The 21,568-nt window shown below is 49.7% G+C and overlaps 1 protein-coding gene across 1 annotated transcript; it reads right to left on the bottom strand.

The window, feature by feature from the left end:
* Window positions 1-766: 766 nt before the first annotated feature.
* On the bottom strand, window positions 767-17,608 carry TUBB4A (tubulin beta 4A class IVa). The gene is made up of 4 exons (XM_033172865.1): window positions 17,459-17,608; window positions 6,791-6,899; window positions 4,905-5,015; window positions 767-2,547 (listed from the first exon to the last, which is right to left on the bottom strand). Exons 1-4 carry the CDS (start codon window positions 17,513-17,515, stop codon window positions 1,490-1,492), a joined length of 1,335 nt encoding a protein of 444 aa, XP_033028756.1. The 5' UTR covers window positions 17,516-17,608; the 3' UTR covers window positions 767-1,489.
* Between the last annotated feature and the right edge of the window lie 3,960 nt (window positions 17,609-21,568).

Here is a 21,568-nt window from a genome sequence, read left to right as displayed (position 1 = left end):
GCCCAAAACAAAACAATGCCCTCCACTCCCACAAACACATTTAAAAGAACAGGCATAGGCAAACTCGGCCCTTCATATGTTTTGGGACTACAACTCCCATCATCCCTGACCACTGGTCCTGTTAGCTAGGGATGATGGGAGTTGTAGTCCCAAAACATCTGGAGGGCCGAGTTTGCCTATGCCTGCAGTAGAATATAAATTAGCCTGGTGGAAGAGGAACATTTTTGCCTGGCTCCTAAAGGTATACAATGAAGACAGCAGACAAACCTCCCTGGGGAGAGCATTCCACAAACAGGGAGCCACTGCAGAAAAGGCCCAACATCATGTTGCTACTCTCCAAACCTCTCGTGGAGGAGGCACATGAAGAAGGGTCTCAGATGATGAATGGAGAGTCCAAGTCAAGTTTATATGGGGAAGAGGCGGTCCTGAGCTGGGAGAGGTGCTTGTGTGTGGCGGGGTGGCGGCGAGAGACACTTAATGCCCGACTAGGTGATCCTTAGGGTCCCTTCCAACTTCATAGTTCTATGAGCTTCTGAGATTTCTGCATCCAAAAGTGTTGCAGGTTTTTGCAAGCACACAAATGAAGGCCGCTTCCAAACCACAAGGTTGAAACCAATCGGGCATAATAGTTGGGACTGCACCAACCTCGCCCATTTCTCTTTTCTTGCACATGACTCTGTATTGCTGGTGGCTGACTGGATGGTCCGAGGAGTGGGGAAGCCCCCCCCCCAACAGTGCCTGTTCAATAATTCACATTAGCCTGTCATCGTTGTTCAGTAGTTTATTATGGAGACCTAACTGCTTTGACAGCAAACACTCAAAAGGGGGGCTACAGTTCACCCTAAAGGATAGAGCCCCACCCCCCCTCAAACCAACCCCGATGAGTTCCATTCATCTTTTCTTTAAGCCCAGCATGGATGGAAAAAAAAAACCTACAATGCGAGTTATGAGTTAGTGCATGCTCATCTCCGGAAACAAAAAAACTCACATGACCACAGAACACTAAGGACAGACATTGCAGCAGGAAAGGTGCTTTGGAGGGTGGGCAGAGAGGAAAGAAGGGGTGTGGGGGTCAGCTGAGAAAATATAGTGCTTTATAGCTAGACATATTACCCACTTGCTGCCATTCCCGAACACGACTCTGAAGCCTCCACCCCGTCACCAACTCCTTTTAAACATTTGCAATGGGTAAGCGGGAAGGACTTAAATTCACAACTCTTTTAATTGCTTTGGGTTGGGCTGGAGCAGGGATAGGGAAACTGCGGCCCGCCAGACATTGCTGGACTCGCAACTCCCGTCAACCCTAGCCGGCATGGCCAATGGTCAGGGAAGATGGGAGGTGAAGTCCAACAGCAGCTGGAAGGCCGCTGGCTCCCCAACCCTGGCCTAGAACGCTCAAGTCTATGCCTGTGCAAGCAGTATGGTCCATTGGTTCAGAAGACTGGTGGGAAGAAGGAGGAGTCACGGGGGAAGGAGAGGGAGGAGATCTTCATGCTACTTCTTCCTCTGCCTCTTCTTCAAACTCCCCTTCTTCAGCAGTAGCATCTTGGTACTGCTGGTACTCGGAGACCAGGTCGTTCATGTTGCTCTCGGCCTCTGTGAACTCCATCTCATCCATGCCCTCGCCTGTGTACCAGTGGAGGAAAGCCTTGCGGCGGAACATGGCTGTGAACTGCTCGGAGATGCGCTTGAAGAGCTCCTGGATGGCCGTGCTGTTGCCAATGAAGGTGGCGGCCATCTTGAGGCCTCGGGGCGGGATGTCACAGACGGCCGTCTTGACGTTGTTGGGGATCCACTCCACAAAATAGCTGCTGTTCTTATTCTGGACGTTCAGCATCTGCTCGTCCACCTCCTTCATGGACATCCTGCCGCGGAAGACGGCCGCGACGGTTAGGTAGCGCCCGTGGCGGGGGTCGCAAGCTGCCATCATGTTCTTTGCGTCAAACATCTGCTGCGTGAGCTCGGGCACAGTCAAGGCCCGGTACTGCTGGCTGCCGCGGCTGGTCAGGGGGGCGAAGCCGGGCATGAAGAAGTGGAGGCGAGGGAAGGGAACCATGTTGACGGCCAACTTGCGGAGGTCAGCGTTGAGCTGGCCGGGGAAACGGAGGCAGGTGGTCACGCCACTCATGGTGGCGGACACCAAGTGGTTGAGGTCCCCGTAAGTCGGAGTCGTGAGCTTTAGGGTACGGAAGCAGATGTCATAAAGAGCCTCATTGTCAATGCAGTAGGTCTCGTCTGTGTTCTCTACCAACTGGTGCACTGAGAGAGTGGCGTTGTAAGGCTCCACCACTGTGTCCGAAACCTTGGGTGATGGCACCACGCTGAAGGTGTTCATGATACGGTCGGGGTATTCCTCGCGGATCTTGCTGATCAGTAGGGTCCCCATCCCTGATCCAGTGCCCCCGCCTAGCGAGTGGGTGAGCTGAAACCCCTGGAGACAGTCACAGCTCTCGGCTTCCTTCCTCACCACATCTAGGACAGAGTCCACCAGCTCAGCTCCTTCCGTGTAGTGGCCTTTGGCCCAGTTATTCCCGGCACCACTTTGACCTGAGCAGCAAGGAGAAAGTCAGGAGTGGGGGGTTAAAGGTCATCACTTCATTACTGGCCTCTTCTGAACAATATGGTCTCTTTTAAGAAGGCAAACCATTCAACTCTTATTACTAAACTGAAAACTAAGGAGAGACCTGGTCTGAATAGAGATATTGGATTCACGTTACTAAACTGAAAACTATGGAGAGACCTGGTCTGAATAGAGATATTGGATTCATGTCTCATTACACATGCTAAACCTAATTTTTGGCATACTATCCGTTGCTTTTTCCTGTAGGACTAATTGCAGTCGTTATCAGTCGTCAACAGGTTTACCATACCCATTGAGCCAATCACCCATCTCCTACTGCCCTTCTTAGAAATATCCCACCCCACACTCCCGCTATATATAAGGGTCTGGTGACTTCTGTTTCAGCGTATCTGAAGAAGTGTGCATGCACACGAAAGCTTATACCCAGAACAAACTTAGTTGGTCTCTGAGGTGCCACTGGACATTCATTCATTCATTCATTCATTCAGACTGCGTCAGACCAACACAGCTACCTACCTGTATCCATTCGACTCTTGTTTTATATTGCCCCCTGAACAGTGACCCAAAGAGGTGTCTCTTTTCATGGGGAACAAAAACACTTCAGAACTAACCTCTCACTCACATTATTTCAGCTCGGCCCAAAGCTTACAGACGACTCCTGTCACCTTTGGGTGACATACCTGAAGCCTCAATGTAAGGTAGTATTCAGGTAACTTAACAGTTGCAATCCTTACCATGTCTACTAAGATATAGTCCTACTGAATTCCATGCAGCTTACTCCCAGGTAAGTGGAGTTAGGATTGCAGTCTGAAGTGTCAAAACCATCCTTTCCAAGCTCTCAGGGACCACTAATAACTATTCTGCTAAGTACATTACATAACAGTTTGTGCATACAGACCCAGTTTTGATGAGAAATCTCCACCACAATTTAAGTAGCTAGCCCTTTTGTTTTGGAGAACTGCAGGCAGCTTACGTAAAACATTCCTGTACTTAGGGTGCGGTGTTTTCGTGCCCTGCATGACTAAGTGCTCCTTCATGGCTTCCTATCATTTGCTTTTGCTAAGAATAATTATCTCTTGCAAAAAGTAAGAACCTAAAAAAAACAAAACAAAAACCCTGCTGCTTTAGAATTACATTTACGGAACTAGGACCTAAGCCAAATAAGAGTTTGTGCACAAAACAACGATCTCCTTATTCTCCACAATCATTTTTTTAACTGCAAAGAACCTTTCCCTCGAATAATCCTCATGCCCAAATGCTGCTATTTCAACCCCCCTTACCCCACTGATTCACATTATATCTGACCAATTGTACATCGCAGGAGCTGGTAGGTGTAAGAAAAGCTTGAGATTCTGCATTATTGCTATTCCCCAGTTCCCCAACCCTTCCCCAAGCTGCTGATGAGCTGCAAGCTCTCCATTCTGGAACGTTCCTCCTCCTCCTCCCCACAATGTAAACCAGGTCAAACTTCCAAGTTTTGCATGTGTCAAGTAAGGAGAGAGCACATTCCGTCAGCCCACTCAGAACATACATGCCTGTGCTTGTGGAACAAAAAGTAGTACAGAGATAGCCAAAAGCGGTTGCTAGCTCATTCTGGCTCTTTCCTCCAGGCCTCTCTCTCTCTCTCACACACACAATGAGGGCAATGTAATTAAGAATTGCTTTTACATAATGCATGCTACATCAAGTAACTGCCGTTTTTAACTTGGGACACAGCAAATAAGGTTATTCCTGCTAGCAGAAGGCACCCTGGGCATGAGCAGTTCCCCCGGAGGTTGAATTGGTGCCACTTTGGGCTTTTTCATTTGGTGCCAGGTATTGTGACATGAAACTAATTCATGTATTACCCTGGGTGTGTGTGTAACCCCACCCCACCCTCCTAGGTCACACTATGGATCTCAAGACGGTCCCCTTGGGTGACTCTTGAAATGTCACGGCTGAACAGAGATTTGAACTTGGATCGCCCAAGCCCAACACTATTTTCTGCTTCATCACCCAGCTACAGACAATTGTTTCTCCACTCCCACCATGTCCATTGGAAGACAGGAAGCTGCCACAACACTGGACCTTCTAGGTCTGAATTGCCTTCAGGATTTCAGGCAGAAGTCTCTAAGTCTACCTGGAAATGCCAGGGATTTTCTAAATGTCAAGCAGACACTCTGCCATGGAGCTACAGCCCCGTTTGCCTACGTGAGCAGTAGATCACTGTTCAAGTGCGTCAGGTTTGAGCTCCTGTGATCAATTACAGCTCTCCCCCCCCCCCCGACATCCTTTAGCTTGACTGGGCAACATTTGCAACTGCAGCTCAGCAATAGCTCCTTACCAAAGACAAAGTTATCAGGCCTGAATATCTGCCCAAAAGGGCCGGACCTGACCGAATCCATGGTGCCAGGTTCCAGGTCGACCAAGACAGCTCTGGGTACATACTTGCCACCTGAATGGAAAGAAGGGAAAAAAAACCTTTTAGAAGTGTTTAAGAATCCACCCTCCCAACAGATATACTAGCGTTTAATCTGACCAGCTCATGTTGAGCCAATCACCCAGTTCAAAAGATGGGGAGCATACTAGTGGGCTGGCTGGGACTGGTGGGGGTCAAAGTCCAGCAATACCTGGAGGGCCACAGGCTCCCCATGTCTACTCCAAGAGCTCAGAGCGACAGCTCCTTGGGCAGCTTACAGGGCCTACAGGTAGCTTCACTTCAGTAGCAGACCTGCCTCTAGGTCTTAACCACCCTCTGGGTTCCCCCACAAAGAGAAGAAGAAGTACTTTGAGGAGACACTTCTGCAGGGAAGGTTGCCACCACCATCATCCCGCAAAAACCGCTAGGTCCCTTCCACAGATATTTTGCAGCAATTCCAGAAACAGTTGGCGACAGCTGCCACAGTGTGTTATTCCCACACTCATTCCTCATCACAGTCCCATGCCAGGGACTGATCCCATGGAGAAAGCCAGCAGCCTGTTCTGTGAGCCGGCTGATCCCATTTGCTGATGACGCCAGTCTTACTGATTTAGTTTGGTCGAGGCACCTTCCACCTCACTCCCCACCCTCACGTCTATTATAATCTACACTTGGGATACATAGGGATGGAGAGATCAGGCGCCACTAGGTCAACGGAAAAGGATTTAGCTGGAGGTCAACTTATAGAATATAGCAGGGGTGGCCAACTCCCAAGAGACTGCAATCTACTCACAGAGTTAAAAACTGGCAGTGATCTACCCCCTTTTGGGGGGTTCAAGTCAAGGTTGTTTAGCTTTTTTTTTAGGAAGGAAAGCCCTGTTTTTTGGGGGTTCAAGTCAAAGTTGTTGAGCTTTTTAGGGAGGAGGAAAGCCACATTTTGGGGGTGCAGGGCATGCCTGGAATATAGCAAAGTGCTTTCGTATGGGGGTTGGGGTAGAGAAAACAGCAGACCCAGGTCTAATTAGAAGAGAGAGAGATCCAAGAGGGAGCTGCATCAACTGAATTTTAGCAAAGGCAAAAAGGTAAAAGAGCCCTGGATGGGGTTATGGCGCTCATCTCGCTTTTCAGGTCGATGGAGCTGGCGTTTGTCCACAGACAGCTTTCCGGGTCATGTGGCCAGCATGACTAAACAGCTTCTGGCGCAACGGGACACCATGATGAAAGCCAGAGCACAAGGAAATGCCATTTACCTTCCCGCCGCAGTGGTACCTATTTATCTACTTGCACTGGTGCGCTTTTGAACTGCTAGGTTGGCAGAAGCTGGGACAGTGGAACGGGAGCTCACTCTGTCGTACGGATTCGAACTATCGACTACAGCCTAGTCACAAACTGAACACAACCATATATAGGACCCATCAAAGTAGGGTAGGGCACCAGAGAGATGCCACTCTGAACACTGCACCTCTGCTCTTAAAATAGCAAATGTCAGACAGGAATTGGGAAAGTCAGGGCTGTCACTTTCTATGACAGGATGGGGAAACCTGTGACGACCCCCCCCCCCCGGTGGTTGTTTGATTACAACTCCCACTCTGTTCTGTGCTGTCTGGGGCCGGTAACATCTGGAATGGAGCAACATCTGGAAGGTCACAATTTCCCCATCCCTGATCTGTGAAAGGCAAGAGAGAGGGCAGAAAGAGGGTAGAGAAAGTAGCCGATCATACACAGGAGCTTGGGCAGCACGGAGGAGCGTGGAAAGAGGCAAGGAAAGAATCCTGAACTCTGAAATGAACAGCAGTGCTGCAGGAACAAACCTGAGGCCTCATTGTAGTAGACGTTGATCCTCTCCAACTGCAAGTCGCTGTCTCCGTGGTAGGTGCCAGTGGGATCTATGCCGTGCTCATCGCTGATGACTTCCCAGAACTGTAGCAGGCGAAGAAAGAAAAGAAAAGGGGGATATAACATTAAGAGGAGTCATCTGAACAAACCCTTCTGAAAACCAGGTCTAGCCGGGCCTCTTGTGAGGCAGAGTAGCAAGTGGCAGATTTCAGGTGGCCTTTAAGACACTTCTGTCCCTTTCAGCAGTTCTCATTCATTTCAGTGGGAACTGAGTGGGTTTCTTCCCAGTGCATTGGGCCCCTGTGCTAACATGGGGAGGAACATTTGGGTTTTACCACCTTGTGCATTGGAGCAGAGAAGGGGGGCCTGTGGCCCGACAGAGGTTACTGGACTTCATCTCCCATCAGCCCCAGCCAACAGGGCCAAAGAGTGGGGGCCGAGGGAAGCTGAGATACAACAGCATTTTGAAGGCGCAGATTTCCCATCCCTGCAGTAGTTAAGAAATCCTTAAAGAAATCAGCCCTGGGCGCTCACTGGAAGGGCAGATCCTGAAGTTGAGGCTCCAGTACTTTGGCCACCTCATGAGAAGAGAAGACTCCCTAGAAAAGACCCTGATGTTGGGAAAGATGGAGGGCACAAGGAGAAGGGGACGACAGAGGATGAGATGGTTGGACAGTGTTCTCGAAGCGACTGGCATGAGTTTGGCCAAACTGCGGGAGGCAGTGGAGGATAGGGGTGCCTGGCGTGCTCTGGTCCATGGGGTCACGAAGAGTCGGACATGACTGAACGACTGAACAACAACAACAACAAAAGTCACACAAATGCCTCCCCTCATTAGTCTCATGGGCAGGCTATCATTGCAAAGGGGTGAATTTCGTCCCAGCTGCAGTTAGCTGCCAGTAGTATCCATTGCAAGAGAGCAATGAACTCAGATACCTCCGAGGAGGGTAGGCCATGTATCAGCATCACCCCCTACTACAGATCATTTCACCAGTCGATGTGTATTGGATTTGCTACCCATCATCTCAAGCAGCAGCCAATCGAGGGTATTGGTTGCTCTTCATTCAACAAGCTCTGTTGCCCCGACCTCCAAAGGAACTTACTTGGGCGAGAGAAGACATTCAGCTCTAGGGAGAAGCCAACTGGCAAAGCCATTCAGCACACGGTAGTTTCCAAATGTTCTACTCTCAAGGAATGCTTTCCACATAAGCTTGTCTTGTTGGAGACCCCTTTGCAAAGAACAAGAGGGTTCGGGGAGAGGTTCTAGAAGGCGCACCCTTGGGGATCACTCTGCTTACCCTGTGGTTCAAACGTCCGCTCAAGACACGAGACTCACTGGGTGACCTTGGGCAGTCACCATTTCTCAGCCTACCCTGAGGGATTTTGCAAGGGGAACATGGTGGCTGGAGATGGCAGTGAGGAACTATGTATGTTCAATTCTGGGTGGTGGTTGGGCCTAGCGGGGCATACTTGTGCCGTCACATGGGACCCCAAGAACACACCCTAACACTTCCCCAAAGCCTGAACACTGCAGACTCCAGTTACAGAGAGGAAAAGCTTCTGCTTTTCTTAAAGGAAGCACGTCTTGAAGAGGACAGCAGCAAGGAACAGGCCAGATTTCACAGGCTTCCATCCAATAATTATCTTTGCTGCGTGCCACCACTTCCAAACCAGCTTTCCTAGTCACTCCCATGTCACCTGGTCGTGCAGGGAGGTGTATGCTATAGCCCTCATGAGACTGTAGCACCACTAGAATGGGAAGGCGTTCCTTTAAAGGGCCCCCAACAAAGTATCCTTGCACGTAGAAGTCTAGTACACCAAGAAGGATGCTTCAATAATAATAATAATAATAATAATAATAATAATAATAATAATTATTATTTATTTATACCCCGCCCATCTGGCTGGGTTTCCCCAGCCACTCTGGGCGGCTTCCAACAGAACATTAAAATGCAACCATGTAGCGATGTTAGCGTGCCTTGTTGCGATGTAACAGCGTTACGTTAGCCACAAGCGCAGAGAGGGGTACAGGATTTTGCACACAAAATCCCAAAAAGCTCGGTAAAGCTGCCACCACCCTTTTTGCAATTCACTGCCAGTCCTAAGCACAAGGGAAGAAGGGATAAGTCTTTGGCTTTTCCAGCCTGCGCAGTCCCATCTACTATACCGTAGTCACGGGCAGAAATCCAACCAGTAGGATCAAGCAGTAAAGCACCAGTTTAGCTTTGCAGCCAGAAGCACAAAACACAGGCAAACACGATCCTTCAAAGATTTATTAATGAAAGGACTTTAACTACATAATGGTTACACAGTTCTCAAGAAAAAAAGGTTACCAGAATACAAAATAAAAACATGGTTTAGCATAAGTAGCTAACTTCACATACTCACGAAACCAAAACTCAAAAAATTGTCTGTCTCCTTCACAAGTTAGGCTTCCACCTGCAAGAGACTCTTGATAGGGAAACACTTCCAAACAACCACCCATACTGTATGGATTTTGAAAGTGATACAGTCTGACTACAGAGGGACCAAAGCGCAGCATGCAGAAGGTGCCGGGTTCAATTCCTGGCATCTGCCAGCATATAGCTGGGTAAGACCCCTGTCCAAAACACTGGAGAACTACAGTCCATCAGTGCTGCTGATGGCCTGACAAAGTATGAGGCAGCTTCCTGTTTCCCTGCATACCACATTCTTCCCTGAGTGTTTGGACCGAATGTTGGGAGCATCAGAGCTGCCTACAACTGCATCTGCTTGAGAGAGAGACCTGAGGCTGTATGAATATTATTAGCACAACAATGGAGAGAAGGTGGTGTCCCAGCTAAAGAAGATTGGCAAGTTAAATTAATGGAATATGCTGAAACGGCAAAATTGACAATGAAACCAAGAGGAGGAGACGATAACGAATTTAAGGAAGGTTGGAAGGAGTTTATTGCATATATTCAAAAGCAATGTACTCAGGTTAATACATTGGCAGGGTTTTAATACTGCCTGTAATATAATTTTGAATGGATAATAAGTAATACAATGGTTTATAACTTTACAACGGACATGCAGTACGTTGATAAACAATGGAACCAAGGAAGGGACTAGGGGGAAGTTAATTTGTTTTGTTTTGTTTTGACACTGTTACTGTTTTATTTTTGGGAAATTAATAAAATGTTATAAAAGAGAGAGACCTGAACATGGGAGAGCGGCCACCAATAATGTGTGTGTGTTTTGTTTCTTTACATAAGGCAGACACATTGTATTGCTAAGTAACACGTACAATGAACTATAGCAACAGAGTAACGTAACACACAACACACACACACACAGTCTCATGTTATATTTTAGATACATGATTTGACTGTGGAAACCACACCCGTGATTCAACACTGCAGCTAAGGAAGCAACCCCATTGTGGAAACTCAACAAGTTGTCATTTGAACTGAGTGATCAGGTCACCACCATCTGGTGCCGACGCAGCCGCTTCACAAAGCCCATTCATGGTGCCATGAGAATCCACCCAGGTTTGCAAGTCAGCTGTGAGCCCCCAAGGAGCCAATTAGAAAAGGGGCTGTACAAGCTGGCTCCATGCACTTCCTGCCCAGCGTGAGCTTCAGCTTACAAGGTTTTTGAGGCTGGGAATAGGTGCGACCTGTTAGCACTCTTAACACATTTTAAGCTGGTTGCATGGCAGGGATGTGGAAGCAACGGCCCTCACAAGATGTTTTGGATCACAATTCCCATCAGTCAACTGCTGGGGACAACATGTGGCAAGCTTCAGGTCCCCATTCCACAGTCTTAGGAGAAAGTGAGAAACCATACTGATGCGCTGAACTCTTTTAAGAAATGACATCACAGCCAGGGCCGGATTTAGGTTTGATGAGGCCATAAGCTGCTGAAGGTAACGGGCCCTTTATATGTTCAGCTGTCCTTTGTCAACAACAAATTGTAAATGATGAATAATACCTTCGCTGGAACTAACGTGCAGCACCGACATCACCATCTGCCAAAGCGCCAAAAAAACCCCCCAGCACAATAAGGGTTAAAAAACGAATGCTGTTACGCCCAATCAGAAACAGCCACTGACGCAGCAAATTGAAAAACAGACCAATTTCCAAACACAATCTCTGGCTAACAGCAAAAATAAAAAAGAAAAGAAAAGAAGAAAGAAAGAAAGAAAGGTTCCGGGTTTTAACAGTGGACGCAAGCTGTAGTGTGTGTGTGTGGGGGGGAGTGGGAGAACAAATGGGGAAAAACCAACAACAGCACGGATGGGCCGATGGCATGCATGCCAGCAGTGAGGGCTCTGCGTGTCAAGTCTGCCACGTGTGCCATAGGTTCGCCACCGCTGGCATAGACAATGGTCAGAGACAATGAGCTGGTAGTCCAACAACAGCGGGAAGGCCACACAGCCTTACCATCCCCATCTTTGAGCAACAGCTGCTTGTTGCATGTCTAGGCAACTTAAAAAGCAGTGCTGCCCAATTATGTGCTCAAAGAGGGACTAAGATATGCCTTGGGAGGAAAGGGGGGAATTAAGCCTTCATGTTGGATGTATCTGTTACTCTATATGCCTTGCAGCAAGTCGATATACTTATGGGACAGTGGCAGCTAGACCATATTGCGGCACACCCTAGTCTTACTGCAAATACAGGACAATTACTTCATCTGTCACTTGTCTTAGGATGGTTTGAATTACTGGGAACAACATTCAGGAGCCCACGGCATACACCTGATATGAGGTAGCAGACAAGGGGGCAAATGCAGGGGAAGAACAGGTAAAAGGTCAGGCAAGAATGTATAGCTAAGGCCACCTATTTGTGGCACGTTTCCAAGCAATGGGTTCTTTGATGGACTCTAGCTGCCATAGCAGCTAGATATAAGTCAATTGCGATCTACCGATCGATCAAAGCTCAACAGCTTTTGGTCTTCTTCCCCCCAAAAAGCTCCACAACTTTGCTGAAGGCTCCCCCCAAAAAAGCTCCACAACTCTGATCAATGCTCCCCAAAACTAGATCACTGCCAGTTTTATTTTTATTTTTAGTGGGAATAGATCGCAGTCTCTTGGAAGTTGGACATGCCTGCTCTATACCACTCTTCAAGCCTGCTACTCAGAAGAAGAGTCTGGATTTGATATCATGCTTTTCACTACCTGAAGGAGTCTCAAAGTGGCTAACATTCTCCTTTCCCTTCCTCCCCCACAACAAACACTCTGTGGGGTGAGTGGGGCTGAGAGACTTCAGAGAAGTGTGACTAGCCCAAGTTCACCCAGCAGCTGCATGTGGAGGAGCGGAGACGCGAACCCGGTTCCCCAGATTACGAGTCTACCACTCTTAACCACTACACCACACTGGCTCTCTGGAGACGCTTGAAAATCAAGGTTCCACTGTATACCGGAATATATGCACATCTATACATGTACACAAGGGGTGCAGGTGGCGCTGTGGTCTAAACCACAAAGCCTAGGGCTTGTCGATCAGAAGGTTGGCGGTACCACTCTTAACCACTACACCACACTGGCTCTCCAAATGTCCATCCAAATATTTCGGCACCAAAGTTTGAAAACTAATGATGAGACACAAGCTCTAATGAAATGAATGGGAGCTGTGCTCAAAAGAGCTCCTGCAGGAGACATTCCCCAATGATGTGGGGCTTTTCGTTGGTGTCATCTTACTAAGCCACTAATCATGTAGAGAAATCAACTGATGTACCAGCCCTAGGAAACCAACTGTTAAAGTTGAAATCTCAGTTCTGCTTTGGAAACAGACTCTAAACTTTGGGATCTCTATCCACTATTTCCCTCCCCCCTTCTATCCCCACAGATTTCTGGCTTGCCTTATTTGTGGTTGCCATCAGCACCTCCCTTCCTTGAGCCCTGTGGCACACAGAGACCTTGGGAAACGAAGAGGTGTTCAGCGACAGGATTTTACAGAAGGTGAAAGCAGAGCCTTGCAGAGAGACAAGCTACCCTCCTTTCTTTCCCGCAAATTCTCTTGGGCCTCCCGTGAAAGGGCAAAGGGTGGCAGCTGTCAGCAAGCGATTTCTAGAAACCAGGTTACCAAAGAGGCAGAAGGGAACTGGCCAATGCTGGCATGCTACACTTTTAGCAGCAGTGATGGGATGGTGGAGACAACGGGACCAACATGGACCTGGGGTACCCAAGGTAGAGAAGGGAACCTGTGGCCCTCCAGATGCCGTTGGAGCCTCAATCCCCATCAGCCCCAGTTAGCATGGCCGGTAGACGGGGATGATGGGAGGCCAGCAATATCTGGAGGGCCACATGTTCCCCCCATCCAGACTTAAGGGACAAGCAGAGTGTAAAGGGAAGGCTCAAAATTTTGCGGGCACCAGGTTCACAAAAGGTGTTTAGATATATGGTAGCTGCAGAGAGCAGGGGGCTCTCAAAACAGCCTTTCTGACTCCCACCCAACACAGGGAGCATTACAGCGGTGTAAGACTGAATTGTGAACTACTAGGAAATCTCTTTGCCGTGACTTCACCAAGTGGCTTAAACAAGTCTACACTTACTCGGTGCGCCAAACCCCCTACCATACACAGTTGCTGCAACAATTACAACGACGTGCTCTTTACACCCTGATATACTATCTTAATATTATGAAGACCACCTCCTTCTTCTCAAGAGCTTGGGACAGAACCCCCTGGGCTCACGCTTGCTCCCCAAAATCTCTTCCACTGCATGTTTGCCCTTCCCTTAGGCAGCAAAACCTGCTCTGGGAATAAGCCATCATCACTTAAGTCTGAGAGGCTTAAAACAGTAGATCCCCCCGGCACAGCAGCATACAAATAGGAAGCCCACTGCCTGAAATCATATCATACCCCCCTCGCCAAGAGAGCAACCTGCACAGCTCTAAAATGGAGTCGCTCTATCAGTCTCTGCTTCCCTCACACTGCTGCAGGAACCGCAGCAGTATGAGAGGCAGATTCTATTTATACCCAATGCCTGTAAAAGCCCGAGGGTGGGGGAGAGCTTGAAGGAGAGCCCACAAGGGTGGACACCGACGTTGGTGCACTCTTTAACGCTCCCCCCTCTCTCTGTGCACGCACACACACACCCAAGAAAGCAGCCAGACCAGCAGGGAGAGGCAAGCACTGCAGTCATAAATCCGGTGAGGAGAGCGAAGAGGCTTCTAGCCCAAGAGGCTGGTGCGCTGGAGAGGCTGACAGCAAAGATGGCTGACAGGCTCTCTCCAGTGACGTGTTCAGAGAGAGCACACCCATTCTCCAGCACCCTGCTTGCACTCGCAACAGCCCTTGAAACTTTGCTTCCATAAATGAGGGCAATGCCTTTCCCAGATTAGCACTGGTTTTCCATTCTGCACGTGGTCCCCCAAAAACAAACAGCCCGTTCTAGCTGTCAGCTTCTTCTCCGTGTGGCTGTGCCTTAAAATGAAGCCCGTTAAAAAAAAAAAAAAGTCACCACCCAATGGGAAGAGGTGAGAGCACACAAGACATCTCCCAAGGAGCCTCCTGCTGCAGCAGCATGCCCCTGCACATTGAAAACCCAGCCTGGGAGCCCAGCTGCCGCCTTTGTTCTGCAGGAGGTACGTATGTGGGGAGAGAGCAAGCCAGATCTCATTATCATAAAGGGTGAGGCTACTGTTTAAGCCAGTTTGGCTCTGTGCAGAATCGCTCCTGAGTGCCCTATGAGCAGTGTGTGTGTGTGTAGAGGGGTAGGGGGAGACACCAATGCCTCCCCTTCTGCTGCTACAGCCACATTGAGCCCAAAGTTCTAGATGAATCTGCTGCCCAAGAATGCATCACTTCTACATGGGCACATGTTTCCGTTCATCCCAGCATGCTGAGCAGATAGGTCTTTGAGCTCTGGGTTTATTGATGCCTTCAGATCCCCGCCAGGTTCAGCCATGAAAAGCAGACAGATGTTTAAGGCAGGGAGGGAGAGAAGCTGATTTTTGTGTGTGTGTCAGGAGAGCTACAGCATAATTTTCAAAGGGCATTGCAGTAAAACAGCTGCCAGCCTAGTTCAGCCGTCACCAGGACTTGGGATAGCCATCTTGATGGGAGGCACGGGCACATGGCCCGAGAAGCAATCGCCCAGACACCATCTTCCCCTGGAGCGTTAACAAGTGAACAAACTCTGGATGAGTCAGAGATTGATCTATCCCTTGCCCATCTCTCAAATGGATGAAAAGTGAGCTTTGCAATGGTGACTCAGGTCTGACTCTCATTTAAGTGATAAACTGGTGTCTGGGGCCTGGGCCATACCATTTCTGATTGCAGGTGGGGGTGTGCCTGGTGGAAAGCTTCTCCTTGTAGGAGACAAGACCAGAGAGAGCCCTTCTCCTCAATTTTTAGCTTGCTGTGTGAAGAAATGCTTTGCATGAAAAAGCTTTCAGTTACTTAAGCTTCTGCCTCCCATCCTCATAGCTTAACCACCTGTGTTTTCTTTTAAAAATATATATTTTATGAAAGATTTCTTAATCGTGCATTGTCTCTTTTTTCAAGTTGCGTTTTCTACAGATCAGTTTCATTTGTTGTGAGACATTAGTGTTAGGTTACGAAGAAAAGGGGGAAAGAGGGGGAGGGGCAAACCTTCTATTCTTCTACTTAGTGTTATGTGTGGGGTTTTGTGTCAGCGTCACTTGTGTGGGTTCTCTTACTATTCGCTTGTGGTATTTATTTGGCAGTGAGAGAGGTTGGGGGTGACCTAGGGTGTGTTTGGTTGTGTTTGGTTGGCTGTAGTGAGATTTGTTTTGGTGTGTGAGTGGGGTATGCGCGTGTGTGTTTTAGTGAGACCTCAGCGTATCTTAATTAAGTCTACAAGGAAAGCTGGTTTAGCAGCAAACACTCTCCCTCCTATGCATTTTCCTCATAAAGCAAATGAAAGCTTTGTAGAAAGGGAACTATCAGCAGCTCTCCCACGCGAGAATCTGAAGGATCACCTACTTATCCACAAATAAGTAACTCTTGCTTTTGATGGCAACCTTTGTGTCACCACTAACAAGGGTGGAGCACTTCTGAGGGTCATGGTGGAAAGGTGTGTTTCATTTCTAACCCACTTCCTCTCTCCATTTAAGAAAGGTGGGGAGGAATCCCTTTCTTAGCCTGCAGTTTGGGGGTGCCGGTTGGCAGAAGAGAAACAGTATCAATTCAGAGGGGTTTGAGGCAATTTGCAGTTGCGACAGAGATCTTCTAATGCTAAATGATGGGACTAGTTGGCCCACTGCGTTCCTTTCAACCAAGTTCACGCCAAGACACGAGGGATGGTTAATTCCAATATACTTCTGGCCATAATGGAGGCTGTCATGACACGGATCAAAAAGTATCTCCTCATGGGAACTGACCTAAGTAAACAACCAAACAGAACAGGCAATTTTAGGTGTGCTAATTTAGCCCAATAAGCATACCCAAAGGGTGCCCATCCTACACTGCATGGAAACCTGGTGCTATCCAGATGTTGTTTGACTACAACCACCATCGCCTCTGACCATTGGCCTGGCTGGCCGTGACTGATGGAGGTGAAGAGTCCAGCAACATCCAGAGGACCATAAGTTTCCCCCATCCCTGGAGACACAGTTGGGGTAGGGTACAATGCCTTCTGTTTGATTCTGCTTTGCACCAGGGAGAGTTCTGACAGTTATCATTCCCCTGTTGCTGTACAGCGTCCACACTGCAGTGTGCCAGGCACATGTTGATTTTGCTGCATTCTCATGCAGCATTATACAGCACGTTGGGATTCAGACTGTATCCATGTTTGGGCGAGAGAATCTTGTGCCACGCGTTCCTTTGGGAAACTCCCAGTGCTGTCCCACTATGGACGAAGCCAAAAGGTCGCCTTGACTATCATTTGGAGGAAAGGAGGGAGGATCGATGAAGCGATCAAATCAAAAACACACATCTCTTCAACGGCTGGGTGGCAGGGCAGCTCGGCCAAGCCTCGCCTTCCCTCGAGACCTAACCAGACTGCGCCACAATCTCACGGAGGAGGGAAGGGGGTGTCTAGCCTTCCACCAGCGACGTAGAGCCCCATCTGAGAATCCGTCTGCGGCGCAGGAGAGGAAGGGGGCGAAGATCCCGGAGGAGATCATCGCCCTCCTCCAGATGCCTTCGTAAGCGGCTAAGGGCGGAGGAAGCCATGTTGGCGGCCGCAATGCAGAGATCCGCAGCCCCGCCACACACGCGAGCGCGCGCACCCGCTGGAAAAGAAGGCGCGCAAGGCAGCACCAGACGCGCGAATCGGTTCGGCGCAACCGAGGCAGCCGCTCTCCGTGGCGCACGGAGCGAAGCGCTTCGCCATCGTTCCCGGGTCCCCACCCTGCGCTCCAGGCAGCAAGGAGCCGCCACCGGGAAGCCGCCGCGCTACAATTCCCCACGGTTCGGGGTTGGGGGTGGGAAAAACTGGAGGACCCCCCTCCAGATGTAAGTCTTTCTTACCCCCCCCCCCCACCGCATGGCGCGCGCCAGGCCGCCCAGGAAAAAGGCGGCGAGATCGTGGAAGAGGCGACCAGCCGATGCGCCTCCGCCGAGCCGGGAAAGGGGCGAAGCTGTCCGAGGGCCCTTTTCTAGGACATCCGCCCGCCCAGAGAGCTAGGAGGCCCCATGGCCGGGGGGGGGCAATCGGAACCTAGCCCAAGTTCCCCCCACCCCCGGGGCGCCAAGCCCCTGCCCCGTGCCCTAACCTTGGCTCCGATCTGGTTGCCGCACTGGCCGGCCTGCAGGTGCACGATCTCCCTCATGGTCTTCTGGCGGTGGCTGGACGCTGCGCAGGGATTCCGATCCTCGTCTCGCCGCTGCTTCGCGCTTTTCTGCCTCTGGCCGCTGCGCTCGTGCGCCTTAAATGGGGCCCGGCGGGGAAGGGAAGGGCAGGCGCCCGACACTGCGCATGGGCCGAAGCTGCCCGCCGACGCAGCCGCCACCGTCGATCCTCCTCCCGCCCCCTCGCCTGTCAGCCCGCCCGAGTGCGGCCGCGTTACCGAGAGGCCAAGCTGGGTGGGCGCGGGGCGCGGAGACGTCCGAGCGGCTGGCCTCGTCTGTATCCTGGCCTGGTGTGTCTTGGAATTCAGTGTTGATCCAAAGCAAAACTCCAACGTATAGTTAGCAGAGCAAAAACTTGGAACACGTTGCGGGATTCCCCCAAAATAGACCAGACAGAGGCAATTCGTATTTAATCCAGCAGAGCTTTACTGCTACTGAAGGCGAATGAGCATAATGGTCACAAATCCAATACATTCAGGACTGGCACTGTCCATAAGAAATCCAGTTGCTGCAGACTTGACTTGCAGTAAACTTACAACAAGTTATAATAAGACTAAACCTTAACACTAAGTATACTATATACAGAACATCACACAGAAGGAAAGAGAGACAGAAAGAAAGTGAATCCCAGGCTCCTTCTGGCTTTTATTCTTATAGTCAGCATGACCTTGACAGAAGAGATAACAGAGCCAGTTTAAACCAGCTGTACTCAGCTTCTCTGAAGGAATAACCCAAACATCATGAACCTTCTGCTTGTTTCTTCCACACACAGAAGCTTCCAGAACCCTCTTGAATTAATTTACCTTCCCGCCAGAGCGGTATCTATTTATCTACTTGCACTTTGACGTTCTTTCAAACTGCTAGGTGGGCAGGACCTGGGACTGAACAACGGGAGCTTACCCCGCCGCGGGGATTCAAACCACTGACCTTCTGATCAGCAAGCCGTAGGCTCTGTGGTTTAGACCACAGCGCCACCCGCGTCAAGTCTTACATTTGCGCAATATGCAGCATTCCAGCCATGCAGTGGTCAGAGATTTCTACACACAACTTAAGGAACTGAGATGCGTTGTCACTCCAGATTAGTGGCATGGGGGTTGTGGGTCCCCCGCACCCTCTGGATATCTGCGGAGCTTCCTATTAATTGTTGCCATGTCTGCCCAAGCTGGATGAATAGATTGGTATTGTGTGACTACATGGGAATCCATTCTGAGGGTATTAATTACCAGGACGCCAGAGTATCTATTATCCCTTATTATCCTATTATATGCTGGCATCCATTGAAAGCTTGGAAGCTGCACAAGGGGAGGGGAGACCCAGAGAGGGCAGATTCCATTCAAAGCACAGAGCAGGTGGGTTTTCTATCAACTATGCTTGTGAATGCTTGCAAGAGCTTGTGAATCAGGCCCTTTTGCCTGGCCCATGTTACTATCAGCCTTTAAACAGAGAGCAATTTTAAGGCTACTACCCTGTGCACATTTCTCAAGGAGCAAGCCACACTGAACATAGTGAAACTCGACTAAAGCGTCCCTGACAGATGGCCATTGAACCTCTGCTTAAAAACCTCAAATGAAGAGGAGTTCACTGCCACCCGAGGGAGTTTGTTCCACCGACAAACAGAAATTCCTTCACAATGTTTAGCCAGAATCTCCTTTCTTGTAACTTGAAGCCATTGGTTCAGGTCCTACCACCTGGGGCAGGGGGAAACAAGCTTGCTCCATCTTCCATGTGACAACCCTTGAGATATTTGAAGATGGCTATCATATCTCCTCTCGTAAAAGTTTAATGCGCCTAAAATGCTATGTGGAGGTTTGCATTTTCAGAATGTCTGTAGCGAGTGCAGAAGGTGCTTGTGTGTAGCTAAAGCCACACCAAGGGGGTGGAGTCTTTGTTCCTTCCTTCCTGCCAAGGAATATCTCTCAAAGGAGACCTGCACATGGCCAATACTTTGGGAGCACGTCTGATTGTGCAGAGTCCGTTCACATGGAGCACTGGCCACAAGACTGTCGGGGCATTCCACTGCTCTGTCTGAACTAATACGCTCTAGATTAGAGATGGGCACAATATCTGGGTCTCTCTCAGAAGCCACTGGCATATCGAACAACCAACTTGCTAAACTGAATCTCTCTCTCTCTGGGACCACCAACAAGTAAGAACCTAAAGAAAACTGGACTGCATTGCTCATTGTTTAAGAGCAATGGGTCGATTTGCATTGTGTGTGTGTGTGTGTGTGTGTGTGTGTGTGTATATAATCAGCCCTGAGTGCTCACTAGAAGGACAGATCCTGAAGTTGAGGCTCCAGTACTTTGGCCACCTCATGAGAAGAGAAGACTCCCTAGAAAAGACCCTGATGTTGGGAAAGATGGAGGGCACAAGGAGAAGGGGACGACAGAGGATGAGATGGTTGGACAGTGTTCTCGAAGCGACTGGCATGAGTTTGGCCAAACTGCGGGAGGCAGTGGAGGATAGGGGTGCCTGGTGTGCTCTGGTCCATGGGGTCACGAAGAGTCGGACACGACTGAACGACTGAACAACAACAATATATTCCTTTAAATACCTGGGAATCCATCTTAGTGAAGACCTAACTTGGAAGCAGGGCCGTCTCGTCATAGGGGCTGGGTGGCGCAGCGCGCCAGGGCGCCGGGCCCCCCAGGGGCGCCCCCGCGAGTCCGCCGGCATACGGGGCGCCCCCTCCCCAACCTGCCCCCGCCCTCACGGGCGGGCGGGCTGCAAGCCGGCCGCCCTCCGGAGCCCCAGCTGGAGCACTGGGAAGGGCACGCAAAGCCCCGCGCCGCTCCAGCGCCATGCCCCTCATCCCCCGCTCGCCCACCCCCCTCCCGAGGGGCAGCCAGTGCGGGAGGGAGGCGGGCGGAGAGGCGGCACGCCGGGGGCGCCGAGGGATCGCCGCGCCACGGCGGCCGATCCCTCTAAGACGGCCCTGCTTGGAAGGTCATTACACCCCAGGTGGTTAGGAAGGCCCAACAGAGACTTCATTTCCTAAGGATCTTGCAAAAGAACAAAGCTGAACAGCAACTGATGATTTCCTTCTAGCAGTCCACAATAGAAAGCGTTCTCTCATACTGCGTAACGGTGTGGTATGCTGGCTTGACAGCCATGGACAGAGAGTCCCTACAGGGGTGGCGAAGACAGCACAGGAAATCGTGGGCTGTCCCCTGAGTCCGCTAGATGTTACCTCAGAAGAGCAAGAAACATTCTCAGGGATGACTCACACCCTGGCCAGCACCTTTTTAATCTCCTGCCCTCTGGCAGGAGATATAGAAACATGATAAGCAGCACCAACAGGTTAAAGAACAGTTTTTACCCATGGGCCATGAGGCTGCTGAATGAAAGACAGCAACATTGCAGCTGATGTTTGGGGTTTGTGGTAGTAGGACAGCACACAGAGTGTGACAAGCACTGAGAGATTGTGGGGAGGAGGGGGGGCTCCTTTAATCTCACTGTAAACATGTGATACAGTGACAATAAAGTATTTCTATTCTATTTCTATTCTATTATATATATTTGTAACCATTTTAAAGACAGTTTGGGGGGGAAAACTTTGGAACTCCTTTCTTGGTGTGGAGAGCTTATTGATTCACTCTCTGCACAAGGCCCAGATCAGAGAACAATCATGTAACTGCAACACAGGGGAGGTGTTAGACACGCTGCACATTCACTTTTAAACTATAGATAAGCTTTTAACTATGGTTTAATGCAGGGGTCAGCAAACTTTTTCAGCAGGGGGCCGGTCCACTGTCCCTCAGACCTTGTGGGGGGCCGGACTATATTTTGGAGAAAAAATATGAACGAATTCCTATACCCCACAAAAAACCCAGAGATGCATTTTAAATAAAAGGACACATTCTACTCATGTAAAAACACGCTGATACCAGGACTGTCTTTGGGCCAGATTTAGAAGGCGATTGGGCCAGATCCGGCCCCCGGGCCTTAGTTTGCCTACCCATGGTTTAATGTGTGAATCAGGCGAAAATCTTCCTAATTCCTAATTATACTATGTGTTTCTCTTGTCAGGGTGG

Source organism: Lacerta agilis, chromosome 16, assembly GCF_009819535.1.
Source record: "Lacerta agilis isolate rLacAgi1 chromosome 16, rLacAgi1.pri, whole genome shotgun sequence".
NCBI classification, from domain to species: domain Eukaryota; kingdom Metazoa; phylum Chordata; class Lepidosauria; order Squamata; family Lacertidae; genus Lacerta; species Lacerta agilis.
This window is presented reverse-complemented; position numbering and strand designations above follow the sequence as displayed.

What these genes read in the sequence shown, in the direction of transcription:
- TUBB4A (XM_033172865.1), bottom strand. Translation starts at nt 17,515, where the DNA reads ATGAGGGAGATCGTGCACCTGCAGGCCGGCCAGTGCGGCAACCAGATC. An exon ending in CTACTACAATGAGGCCTCAG is followed by an intron (nt 5,016 to 6,790) that starts GTTTGTTCCTGC and finishes CTTTCCATTCAG; the next exon opens with GTGGCAAGTATGTACCCAGA. An exon ending in GCCTGATAACTTTGTCTTTG is followed by an intron (nt 2,548 to 4,904) that starts GTAAGGAGCTAT and finishes CTTGCTGCTCAG; the next exon opens with GTCAAAGTGGTGCCGGGAAT.